This window comes from Taudactylus pleione, unplaced genomic scaffold, assembly GCF_031769625.1.
Source record: "Taudactylus pleione unplaced genomic scaffold, aTauple2 ptg001992l, whole genome shotgun sequence".
NCBI classification, from domain to species: domain Eukaryota; kingdom Metazoa; phylum Chordata; class Amphibia; order Anura; family Myobatrachidae; genus Taudactylus; species Taudactylus pleione.
The window spans coordinates 345,701-359,104 of NW_028286388.1; the positions used below are offsets into that span (position 1 = coordinate 345,701).

The 13,404-nt window shown below is 49.3% G+C and overlaps 1 protein-coding gene across 2 annotated transcripts in view; it reads right to left on the reverse strand.

Moving 5' to 3' along the window:
* The window catches only part of LRP8 (LDL receptor related protein 8), a 188,166-nt gene extending 174,903 nt beyond the window's left edge, over window positions 1-13,263 (reverse strand). The window contains exons 1-2 of one of the 2 annotated variants that reach the window (XM_088465557.1): window positions 13,106-13,263; window positions 10,829-10,951 (exon numbers count right to left, since the gene is read on the reverse strand). In XM_088465557.1, coding sequence (XP_088321683.1) covers window positions 10,829-10,951; window positions 13,106-13,208 — 226 coding nt within the window. In that variant the 5' untranslated portion in view covers window positions 13,209-13,263. The remainder of the gene's footprint in view (window positions 1-10,828; window positions 10,952-13,105) is intronic. The other variant, XM_088465558.1, reaches the window with a different exon arrangement.
* Between the last annotated feature and the right edge of the window lie 141 nt (window positions 13,264-13,404).

A 13,404-nucleotide genomic window follows, 5' to 3' on the forward strand; every position in this document is an offset into this window, starting at 1 on the left:
ACATATTACACAGCATCACAATGTACAGGAACTAAGCCATCTATGGGCACAGGAGGGCATATATCACACATATTACACAGCATCACAATGTACAGGAACTAAGCCATCTATGGGCACAGGAGGATTATATATCACACATTACACAGCATCACAATGTACCGGAACTAAGCCATCTATGGGCACAGGAGGATTATATATCACACATTACACAGCATCACAATGTACCGGAACTAAGCCATCTATGGGCACAGGAGGATTATATATCACACATATTACACAGCATCACAATGTACAGGAACTAAGCCATCTATGGGCACAGGAGGATTATATATCACACATATTACACAGCATCATAATGTACCGGAACTAAGCCATCTATGGGCACAGGAGGATTATATATCACACATTACACAGCATCACAATGTACCGGAACTAAGCCATCTATGGGCACAGGAGGATTATATATCACACAGCATCACAATGTACTGGAACTAAGCCATCTATGGGCACAGGAGGATTATATATCACACAGCATCACAATGTACCGGAACTAAGCCATCTATGGGCACAGGAGGATTATATATCACACATATTACACAGCATCATAATGTACAGGAACTAAGCCATCTATGGGCACAGGAGGATTATATATCACACATATTACACAGCATCACAATGTACCGGAACTAAGCCATCTATGGGCACAGGAGGATTATATATCACACAGCATCACAATGTACCGGAACTAAGCCATCTATGGGCACAGGAGGATTATATATCACAGATATTACACAGCATCACAATGTACCAGAACTAAGCCATCTATGGGCACAGGAGGATTATATATCACACATATTACACAGCATCACAATGTACCGGAACTAAGCCATCTATGGGCACAGGAGGATTATATATCACACATATTACACAGCATCACAATGTACCGGAACTAAGCCATCTATGGGCACAGGAGGATTATATATCACACATATTACACAGCATCATAATGTACCGGAACTAAACTACCTATGGGCACAGGAGGATTATATATCACACAGCATCACAATGTACCGGAACTAAGCCATCTATGGGCACAGGAGGATTATATATCACACATATTACACAGCATCATAATGTACCGGAACTAAACTACCTATGGGCACAGGAGGATTATATATCACACATATTACACAGCATCATAATGTACCGGAACTAAGCCATCTATGGGCACAGGAGGATTATATATCACACATTACACAGCATCACAATGTACCGGAACTAAGCCATCTATGGGCACAGGAGGATTATATATCACACATATTACACAGCATCACAATGTACAGGAACTAAGCCATCTATGGGCACAGGAGGATTATATATCACACATATTACACAGCATCACAATGTACCGGAACTAAGCCATCTATGGGCACAGGAGGATTATATATCACACATATTACACAGCATCACAATGTACAGGAACTAAGCCATCTATGGGCACAGGAGGGCATATATCACACATATTACACAGCATCACAATGTACAGGAACTAAGCCATCTATGGGCACAGGAGGATTATATATCACACATTACACAGCATCACAATGTACCGGAACTAAGCCATCTATGGGCACAGGAGGATTATATATCACACATATTACACAGCATCACAATGTACAGGAACTAAGCCATCTATGGGCACAGGAGGATTATATATCACACATATTACACAGCATCATAATGTACAGGAACTAAGCCATCTATGGGCACAGGAGGAATATATATCACACATTACACAGCATCACAATGTACCGGAACTAAGCCATCTATGGGCACAGGAGGATTATATATCACACAGCATCACAATGTACCGGAACTAAGCCATCTATGGGCACAGGAGGATTATATATCACACAGCATCACAATGTACCGGAACTAAGCCATCTATGGGCACAGGAGGATTATATATCACACAGCATCACAATGTACTGGAACTAAGCCATCTATGGGCACAGGAGGATTATATATCACACAGCATCACAATGTACCGGAACTAAGCCATCTATGGGCACAGGAGGATTATATATCACACATATTACACAGCATCATAATGTACAGGAACTAAGCCATCTATGGGCACAGGAGGATTATATATCACACATATTACACAGCATCACAATGTACCGGAACTAAGCCATCTATGGGCACAGGAGGATTATATATCACACAGCATCACAATGTACCGGAACTAAGCCATCTATGGGCACAGGAGGATTATATATCACACATATTACACAGCATCATAATGTACCGGAACTAAACTACCTATGGGCACAGGAGGATTATATATCACACATATTACACGGCATCACAATGTACCAGAACTAAGCCATCTATGGGCACAGGAGGATTATATATCACACATATTACACAGCATCACAATGTACCGGAACTAAGCCATCTATGGGCACAGGAGGATTATATATCACACATATTACACAGCATCACAATGTACCGGAACTAAGCCATCTATGGGCACAGGAGGATTATATATCACACATATTACACAGCATCACAATGTACAGGAACTAAGCCATCTATGGGCACAAGAGGATTATATATCACACAGCATCACAATGTACCGGAACTAAACTACCTATGGGCACAGGAGGATTATATATTACACAGCATCACAATGTATCGGAACTAAGCCATCTATGGGCACAGGAGGATTATATATCACACATATTACACAGCATCATAATGTACCGGAACTAAACTACCTATGGGCACAGGAGGATTATATATCACACATATTACACAGCATCACAATGTACCGGAACTAAACTACTTATGGGCACAGGAGGATTATATATCACACAGCATCACAATGTACCGGAACTAAGCCACCTATGGGCACAGGAGGATTATATATCACACATATTACACAGCATCACAATGTACCGGAACTAAGCAATCTATGGGCACAGGAGGATTATATATCACACATATCACACAGCATCACAATGTACCGGAACTAAACCATCTATGGGCACAGGAGGATTATATATCACACATATTACACAGCATCACAATGTACCAGAACTAAGCTACCTATGGGCACAGGAGGTATATACATTATACATTACACAGCATCACAATGTAACAGTACTAAGCTACCTATGGTCACAGGAGGTATATACATTATACATTACACAGCATCACAATGTAACAGTACTAAGCTACCTATGGGCACAGGAGGTATATACATTATACATCATACATATTACACAGCATCACAATGTACCGGAACTAAGCCACCTATGGGCACAGGAGGATTATATATCACACATATTACACAGTATCACAATGTACCGGAACTAAGCCACCTATGGGCACAGGAGGATTATATATCACACATATTACACAGCATCACAATGTACCGGAACTAAGCCATCTATGGGCACAGGAGGATTATATATCACACATATTACACAGCATCACAATGTACCGGAACTAAGCCATCTATGGGCACAGGAGGATTATATATCACACATATTACACAGCATCACAATGTAACAGTACTAAGCTACCTATGGGCACAGGAGGTATATATATAATACATAAGAATGTAACAGTACTAAGCATTATACTGTAAATAAGACAAATTACTCATCACCACAACGTTATATGTGCTCCTACTGGACACTGATGAGAGAACTGATACCTGCGTCAGATAAGCGCACGCCTAGCGGATATAGATAAACAGCACTCACAGTCACATTTCTGCATGAAGACAGCAGCACTCAGATCCTGGTGCCCAAAAGTAATTAATGTGATCAGATGGGGAAAAGCAAATCTCACATTAATAATTCAGTGTAACATCCCGCTGTCCCCTCTCCCTGCACTATAACCGGTCACAGCTCTATACAGTCATCCAGTCTGCAACACAAATCACATCACAGTCATCACACATTAGTAATTCAGTGTAACATCCCGCTGTCCCTTCTCCCTGCACTATAACCGGTCACAGCTCTATACAGTCATCCAGTCTGCAACGCAAATCACATCACAGTCATCACACATTAGTAATTCAGCTTAACATCCCGCTGTCCCCTCTCCCTGCACTATAACCGGTCACAGCTCTATACAGTCATCCAGTCTGCAACGCAAATCACATCAGTCATCACACATTAGTAATTCAGTGTAACATCCCGCTGTCCCCTCTCCCTGCACTATAACCAGTCACAGCTCTATACAGTCATCCAGTCTGCAACACAAATCACATCACAGTCATCACACATTAGTAATTCAGTGTAACATCCCGCTGTCCCCTCTCCCTGCACTATAACCAGTCACAGCTCTATACAGTCATCCAGTCTGCAACACAAATCACATCACAGTCATCACACATTAGTGATTCAGTGTAACATCCCGCTGTCCCTTCTCCCTGCACTATAACCGGTCACAGCTATATACAGTCATCACACATTAGTAATTCAGTGTAACATCCCGCTGTCCCCTCTCCCTGCACTATAACCGGTCACAGCTCTATACAGTCATCCAGTCTGCAACACAAATCACATCACAGTCATCACACATTAGTAATTCAGTGTAACATCCCGCTGTCCCTTCTCCCTGCACTATAACCGGTCACAGCTCTATACAGTCATCCAGTCTGCAACGCAAATCACATCACAGTCATCACACATTAGTAATTCAGCTTAACATCCCGCTGTCCCCTCTCCCTGCACTATAACCGGTCACAGCTCTATACAGTCATCCAGTCTGCAACGCAAATCACATCAGTCATCACACATTAGTAATTCAGCTTAACATCCCGCTGTCCCCTCTCCCTGCACTATAACCGGTCACAGCTCTATACAGTCATCCAGTCTGCAACACAAATCACATCACACGTTAACCAAATATATACGGGGGAAAATATTATTTATTAATATCAAGATTTTTTTTTTTACCATCATTCCAGATACTACGATAAAGGTCTCTGTATCACCACATACATGTATATTAGGTCTCTGTATCACCACATACATGTATATTAGGTCTCTGTATCACCACATACATGTATATTACGTCTCTGTATCACCACATACATGTATATTAGGTCTCTGTATCACCACATACATGTATATTACGTCTCTGTATCACCACATACATGTATATTAGGTCTCTGTATCACCACATACATGTATATTAGGTCTCTGTATCACCACATACATGTATATTAGGTCTCTGTATCACCACATACATGTATATTAGGTCTCTGTATCACCACATACATGTATATTACGTCTCTGTATCACCACATACATGTATATTACGTCTCTGTATCACCACATACATGTATATTACGTCTCTGTATCACCACATACATGTATATTAGGTCTCTGTATCACCACATACATGTATATTACGTCTCTGTATCACCACATACATGTATATTACGTCTCTGTATCACCACATACATGTATATTAGGTCTCTGTATCACCACATACATGTATATTAGGTCTCTGTATCACCACATACATGTATATTAGGCAGTAGGGTTACACAGGGCTGTATTACAGTAGCTGCAGCACGTGCCTCAGCCTCCGCTCTTATTTTAGTGGTAAAATAAAAGGATATAAAGTTACCTGCAGCCCCGGAACTAATGTTCTGCTTCTAAGAGGGATAGTCTACTTTTTTATGGCATCCAAACAATATATATTTATAAAATGCCTCTATAGATCGTGTTCATTCTAGGTCCAGCGTGGGGCAGGGCGCCAGCCATAGAAGGTGCACTCTAACGCACGCTGAAGGGGGTGTGGCCACAAGAAAAGGGATGTGCCCTTAAGACACGCCCCTTCTCAACACTCTTGGGTGTGCCTAGCACTTACGGACATGCTGGGCTGCCCCCAAGCTCCCCACTCACTGTGACTAGATGGCGTGCGTATGCGGTGAGCGCTGCACTGCACCTTTTCCCACCCGCGGGACACTGCGGCTCACGGCATGTTGTTTTAGCCTAGCAGGAGTAATGACTTTCCAGTTCTCTCAGGTGGTTCTCAGATAAAGGGGGAGATGTATTGAGCTTTGGAGCGAGGTAAAGTGGAGAGTACTAACCAATCAGCTTGGAGGGGGGGATTTTAGCGCGTCCTCTTGCGCCTTGTCACCCGTCACTTTACATGGGGAGATAATCAATGGTTTGTGGGGCCGTGTTTAGTCATGTAAAGCGGCTACACCCGACTAAACCAGGAAAACGTGCTAATATCCAGACATTTCCTACATTCTGCTCGCCACCTCGGGAAAGGGTGAGCGGAAATAATGGGCGCCCAAGGTATTCGTGTCTGAACAATTTAATTACTCCGTCAGGCGCAGGGTGCCCAAGAAACAACTGAATACCCCCTTACTTCACAGGCTCTGTTTGAAAAAATGACAGTTAGCAGCTGATTGGTTGGTACTTTATATCTCTCAAAGGTTTGATACATCTCGCCCAAAATCACAATCCATGATACATGATTGAACAGTGAGATTTCTGACGTTGGTACTCCCAGGTCTAAGATTAGCTTAATACTCATTGTTATATGAGGCACCAAGGTCAGTAGAGATGGGGCTATTACCGGTACTACCTAACATGTTATATTATTATCATCCTCTATGTATATGGTGCAAGAAGAGGACCGCAGCCCCTTACACTGTACATAAACAGCGCAAACAGAACATAATATACGCAACACGGGACACGCATATATATATATATATATATATATACACACACATATACACATACACACACTCACACACACAGTGCCGCACATGGGACACACGCTATATATAACCACTGCCGCACATGGGACACACGCTATATATAACCACTGCCGCACATGGGACACACGCTATGTATAACCACTGCCGCACATGGGACACACGCTATGTATAACCACTGCCGCACATGGGACACACGCTATGTATAACCACTGCCGCACATGGGACACACGCTATGTATAACCACTGCCGCACATGGGACACACGCTATATATAACCACGGCCGCACATGGGACACACGCTATATATAACCACTGCCGCACATGGGACACACGGTATATATAACCACTGCCGCACATACAGTCATAATACCACATGGGCAACACCGGCTGATGGCACAGGTTATGTGCCACGGTGGGCAGTACGTGGGGAGGGGAAGACAGACGGGTGACATGAGGGGGCGACAGCCATGAAGAGATTATTTATACATGCATTTACTTAGCACATTTGTATCAAAAAAAGCAATGTAATACAGTACAAAGAATTAATATAAAAATGTTCATTAATGTATATGTGAGTCTTCATATGTGTGTAATATCCTCATGGAGGGTGATACTTCTAAACACTGGGGCTAACTAACATGTACGATCAGAATAAAACCCATCAGCCCAGTTCTGTAATGAGCTCGTATAAAGCCTGAAAGCAAACGCTGAGATTAATCGGTGACGGAGTTGTGGTGGCGTCAGCTGGACGCTGAGCCCCACACGCTACACATCCTGTGACACATGACAAAGCAGGACACGCTTCCTTCTGTAGCCAGACACTGCAGTACATGTATGACAGGACACGCTTCCTCCAGTAGCCAGACACTGCAGTACATGTATGACAGGGCAATGAGCCCCACACGCTGCACATCCTGTGACACATGACAAAGCAGGACACACTTCCTCCAGTAGCCAGACACTGCAGTACATGTATGATAGGGCACTGAGCCCACACGCTACACATCCTGTGACACATGACAAAGCAGGACACACTTCCTCCTGTAGCCAGACACTGCAGTACATGTATGATAAGGCACTGAGCCCCACACGCTGCACATCCTGTGACACATGACAAAGCAGGACACGCTTCCTCCTGTAGCCAGACACTGCAGTACATGCATGATAGGGCACTGAGCCCACACGCTACACATCCTGTGACACATGTCAAAGCAGGACACGCTTCCTCCTGTAGCCAGACACTGCAGTACATGTATGATAAGGCACTGAGCCCCACACGCTGCACATCCTGTGACACATGACAAAGCAGGACACGCTTCCTCCTGTAGTTAGACACTGCAGTACATGTATGATAAGGCACTGAGCCCCACACGCTGCACATCCTGTGACACATGACAAAGCAGGACACGCTTCCTCCTGTAGCCAGACACTGCAGTACATGTATGACAGGACACGCTTCCTCCTGTAGCCAGACACTGCAGTACATTTATGACTGGGCACTGAGCCCCACACGCTACACATCCTGTGACACATGACAAAGCAGGACACGCTTCCTCCTGTAGCCAGACACTGCAGTTCATGTATGACAGGACACGCTTCCTCCAGTAGCCAGACACTGCAGTACATTTATGACTGGGCACAGAGCCCCACACGCTACACATTCTGTGACACATGACAAAGCAGGACACGCTTCCTCCAGTAGCCAGACACTGCAGTACATGTATGATAGGGCACTGAGCCCACACGCTACACATCCTGTGACACATGTCAAAGCAGGACACGCTTCCTCCTGTAGCCAGACACTGCAGTACATGTATGATAGGGCACTGAGCCCACACGCTACACATTCTGTGACACATGACAAAGCAGGACACGCTTCCTCCAGTAGCCAGACAGTGCAGTACATGTATGACAGGACACGCTTCCTCCTGTAGCCAGACAGTGCAGTACATGTATGACAGGGCACTGAGCCCCACACGCTACACATCCTGTGACACATGACAGCACAGTGACTACAGAACACAACCCCCCAGTGCTGAGGACTAAACAGCGATCACTGTAGTAACAGAGCAGAATATCACTGAAGGATTAGTAATGGTTAATGTTGGCCACATCCTCTAGTACACAGGTCAGGGGTGTGTACATAATCTGTCTTCCCATTGGTCACGTCTGTTACATGTGACTGCATCTGATAATATCCACCTACTATTGAGTTGGAGGTGATCCTATTCATTCATAAAGATCGGCTGCAGGAAGGACACCGAGGGGAGAGAGCACGGGGATAGGGGCGGATGGGGAATGGGAGATACTATGTAACATTACACATACCAGCAGGACACAGAGGGGAGAGAGCACGGGGATAGGTGCGGATGGGGAATGGGAGATACTATGTAACATTACACATACCAGCAGGACACCGAGGGGAGAGAGCACGGGGATAGGGGCGGATGGGGAATGGGAGATACTATGTAACATTACACATACCAGCAGGACACCGAGGGGAGAGAGCACGGGGATAGGGGCGGATGGGGAATGGGAGATACTATGTAACGTTACACATACCAGCAGGACACCGAGGGGAGAGAGCACGGGGATAGGTGCGGATGGGGAATGGGAGATACTATGTAACATTACACATACCAGCAGGACACCGAGAGGAGAGAGCACGGCGATAGGTGCGGATGGGGAATGGGAGATACTATGTAACATTACACATACCAGCAGGACACCGAGGGGAGAGAGCACGGGGATAGGTGCGGATGGGGAATGGGAGATACTATGTAACATTACACATACCAGCAGGACACCGAGGGGAGAGAGCACGGGGATAGGTGCGGATGGGGAATGGCAGATACTATGTAACGTTACACATACCAGCAGGACACAGAGGGGAGAGAGCACGGGGATAGGTGCGGATGGGGAATGGGAGATACTATGTAACGTTACACATTCCAGCAGGACACCGAGGGGAGAGAGCAATGGGGTTAGGTGCGGATGGGGAATGGGAGATAGTATGTAACATTACACATACCAGCAGGACACCGAGGGGAGAGAGCAATGGGGATAGGTGCGGATGGGGAATGGGAGATACTATGTAACATTACACATACCAGCAGGACACCGAGGGGAGAGAGCAATGGGGTTAGGTGCGGATGGGGAATGGGAGATACTATGTAACATTACACATACAGTGTGGCACTGGTCTCTATGGGAAGCCTGGCAGAGAGGTCACTGGCACATAACATTACATATACAGTGTGGCACTGGCCTCTATGGGAAGCCTGGCAGAGAGGTCACTGGCACATAACATTACACATACAGTGTGGTACTGGTCTCTATGGGAAGCCTGGCAGAGAGGTCACTGGCACATAACATTACACATACAGTGTGGCACTGGTCTCTATGGGAAGCCTGGCAGAGAGGTCAGTGGCACATAACATTACACATACAGTGTGGCACTGGCCTCTATGGGAAGCCTGGCACATAGGTCACTGGCACATAACATTACACATACAGTGTGGCACTGGCCTCTATGGGAAGCCTGGCAGAGAGGTCACTGGCACATAACATTACATATACAGCGTGGCACTGGCCTCTATGGGAAGCCTGGCAGAGAGGTCACTGGCACATAACATTACACATACAGTGTGGCACTGGTCTCTATGGGAAGCCTGGCAGAGAGGTCACTGGCACATAACATTACACATACAGTGTGGCACTGGTCTCTATGGGAAGCCTGGCAGAGAGGTCAGTGGCACATAACATTACACATACAGTGTGGCACTGGTCTCTATGGGAAGCCTGGCAGAGAGGTCACTGGCACATAACATTACACATACAGTGTGGCACTGGTCTCTATGGGAAGCCTGGCAGAGAGGTCAGTGGCACATAACATTACACATACAGTGTGGCACTGGTCTCTATGGGAAGCCTGGCAGAGAGGTCACTGGCACATAACAATGGTGATATATGTAACCCAAGAGGTTGTGCGGCAGCTGTGGTCGATAAGCGGCAGATAAATGGTGAGTGTATGACAGGTGCCCCCTGAACCCAAACTCACGGCAGCCCTCCTCATCACTGTTATCGGCGCAATCATCATCCTCATCACATCTCCACAGGCTGGGGATACAGCGCTGGTTCATGCACTGGAACTGGTTCTCCTCGCAGCTGGAGGGGGGCAATGCTGGGGAGAGAGCCAGGGAGTAAGTGGGGTATTGTCTGCGGAGGTATTAGCCAATGTATAATGGCGGTACATGCTGAGCGTGAGGAGAAAGTGATGGTCCACAGGGGCACAGGAGAGGGGGCACAGCTGCTGAGAGGGGCACAAACTGGGGATGGAGGATAAGACAGGCACTAAGAGGTTTATGTGTTTAGGGTTAAGGGGTGGTATTGAGGGCATGATATGGAGTAGTGTGGCAGGTGCTGGGGGGACACAGGATGAGGCGCAGTGGGGCAGGTGCTGAGGGCACGGTATTGGGGTAGTGTGGCAGGCACTGGGGGGGCACAGGATGGGGGCAGGTGCTGGGGGGACAGGTAGATGGCAGTGACAGGGGTGATGCGGGCAGTGGGGCAGGTGCAGGGGGCAGGTGCTGGGGACAGGGGGGCAGTGGGGACAGGTAGATGGCAGTGACAGTGGTGATGGGCGGGGCAGGTAGATGGCGGTGACAGGGGTAATGAGGGCAGTGGGGCAGGTACTGGGGGCAGGTAGATGGCGGTGACAGGGGTGATGCGGGCAGTGGGGCAGGTAGATGGCGGTGACAGGGGTAATGCGGGCAGTGAGGCAGGTGGATGGTGGTGACAGGGGTAATGCGGGCAGTGGGGGCAGGTAGATGGCGGTGATAGTGATGATGCGGGCAGTGGGGCATGGAGGGGTGGGGGGACAGGTAGATGGCGGTGACAGTGGGGGATGCGGGCAGTGGGGCAGGTAGATGGCGGTGACAGGGGTGATGCGGGCAGTGGGGCAGGTGCAGGTAGATGGCAGTGACAGTGGTGATGGGGCAGTGGGGCAGGTGCAGGTAGATGGCAGTGACAGTGGTGATGGGGGCAGGTACTGGGGGCAGTGGGGACAGGTAGATGGCGGTGACAGGGGTGATGCGGGCAGTGGGGCAGGTACTGGGGCAGTGGGGACAGGTAGATGGCGGTGACAGGGGTGATGCGGGCAGTGGGGCAGGTGCAGGTAGATGGCAGTGACAGTGGTGATGGGGGCAGTGGGGCAGGTACTGGGGGCAGTGGGGCAGGTAGATGGCGGTGACAGGGGTGATGCGGGCATTGAGGCAGGTGCTGGGGACAGTGGTGGTGGGGGACAGGTAGATGGCAGTGACGGGTGATGAGGGCAGTGGGGGCAGGTGCAGGTAGATGGCAGTGACAGTGGTGATGGGGGCAGTGGGGCAGGTACTGGGGGCAGTGGGGCAGGTAGATGGCAGTGACAGTGGTGATGGGGCAGTGGGGGCAGTGGGGCTGGTGCTGGCGGTGATGCGGGCAGTGGGGCTGGGGCAGTGGGGCAGGTAGATGGCGGTGACAGGGGTGATGCGGGCATTGAGGCAGGTGCTGGGGACAGTGGTGGTGGGGGGACAGGTAGATGGCAGTGACGGGTGATGCGGGCAGTGGGGCAGGTGCAGGGGGCAGGTAGATGGCAGTGACAGGTGGTGATGGGGCAGTGGGGACAGGTGCTGGGGACAGTGGGGTGGGGGGGACAGGTAGATGGCAGTGACAGTGGTGCTGGAGACAGGGGTGGCAGTGGGGCTGGTGCTGGCGGTGACAGGGGTGATGCGGGCAGTGGGGGCTGGGGGGCAGTGGGGCAGGTAGATGGCGGTGACAGGGGTGATGCGGGCAGTGGGGCTGGGGGCAGTGGGGGCAGGTAGATGGCGGTGACAGGGGTGATGCGGGCATTGAAGGCAGGTGCTGGGGACAGTGGTGGTGGGGGGACAGGTAGATGGCAGTGACGGGTGATGCGGGCAGTGGGGCAGGTGCAGGTAGATGGCAGTGACAGTGGTGATGGGGGCAGTGGGGCAGGTACTGGGGGCAGTGGGGCAGGTAGATGGCAGTGACAGTGGTGATGGGGCAGTGGGGGCAGTGGGGCTGGTGCTGGCGGTGACAGGGGTGATGCGGGCAGTGGGGCTGGGGGCAGTGGGGCAGGTAGATGGCGGGGACAGGGGTGATGCGGGCAGTGGGGCTGGGGGCAGTGGGGCAGGTAGATGGCGGGGACAGGGGTGATGCGGGCAATGGAGCAGCTGCTGGATGAGCTGCGGTGAATAACCCGAGTGTGGCAGCCCGGCCTCCGGGAATGATGATGATGAAGGATGGGGATGACCCGCCCGGTCTCGCCCCCGGTGCTCACCTCTCCCGGTGCGGCTCCCCAGCGCCAGTAGGAGGAGGAGGCCCGGGACGGCCCCGCAGCTGCAGCCGCTCCTCATGGTACCACGGCCGGTCCCGGGGCGCATGGAGCCGGCAGGCCTGAGCACTCACCAACACAGCTCCGCCCACGGGGCGTGTCAGGGGAAGGCGGGGCCTCTGGGAGCCGCGAAGAGGGCGGGGCTACTGTCATCCTCACGCTGCGACACGCCCCCGTGCGGGAGGAGAGAGGGCGGGGGTCAGGAACCAACTGTCAGTAATCGGTGTCCGCAGCCTCCGCCTGAC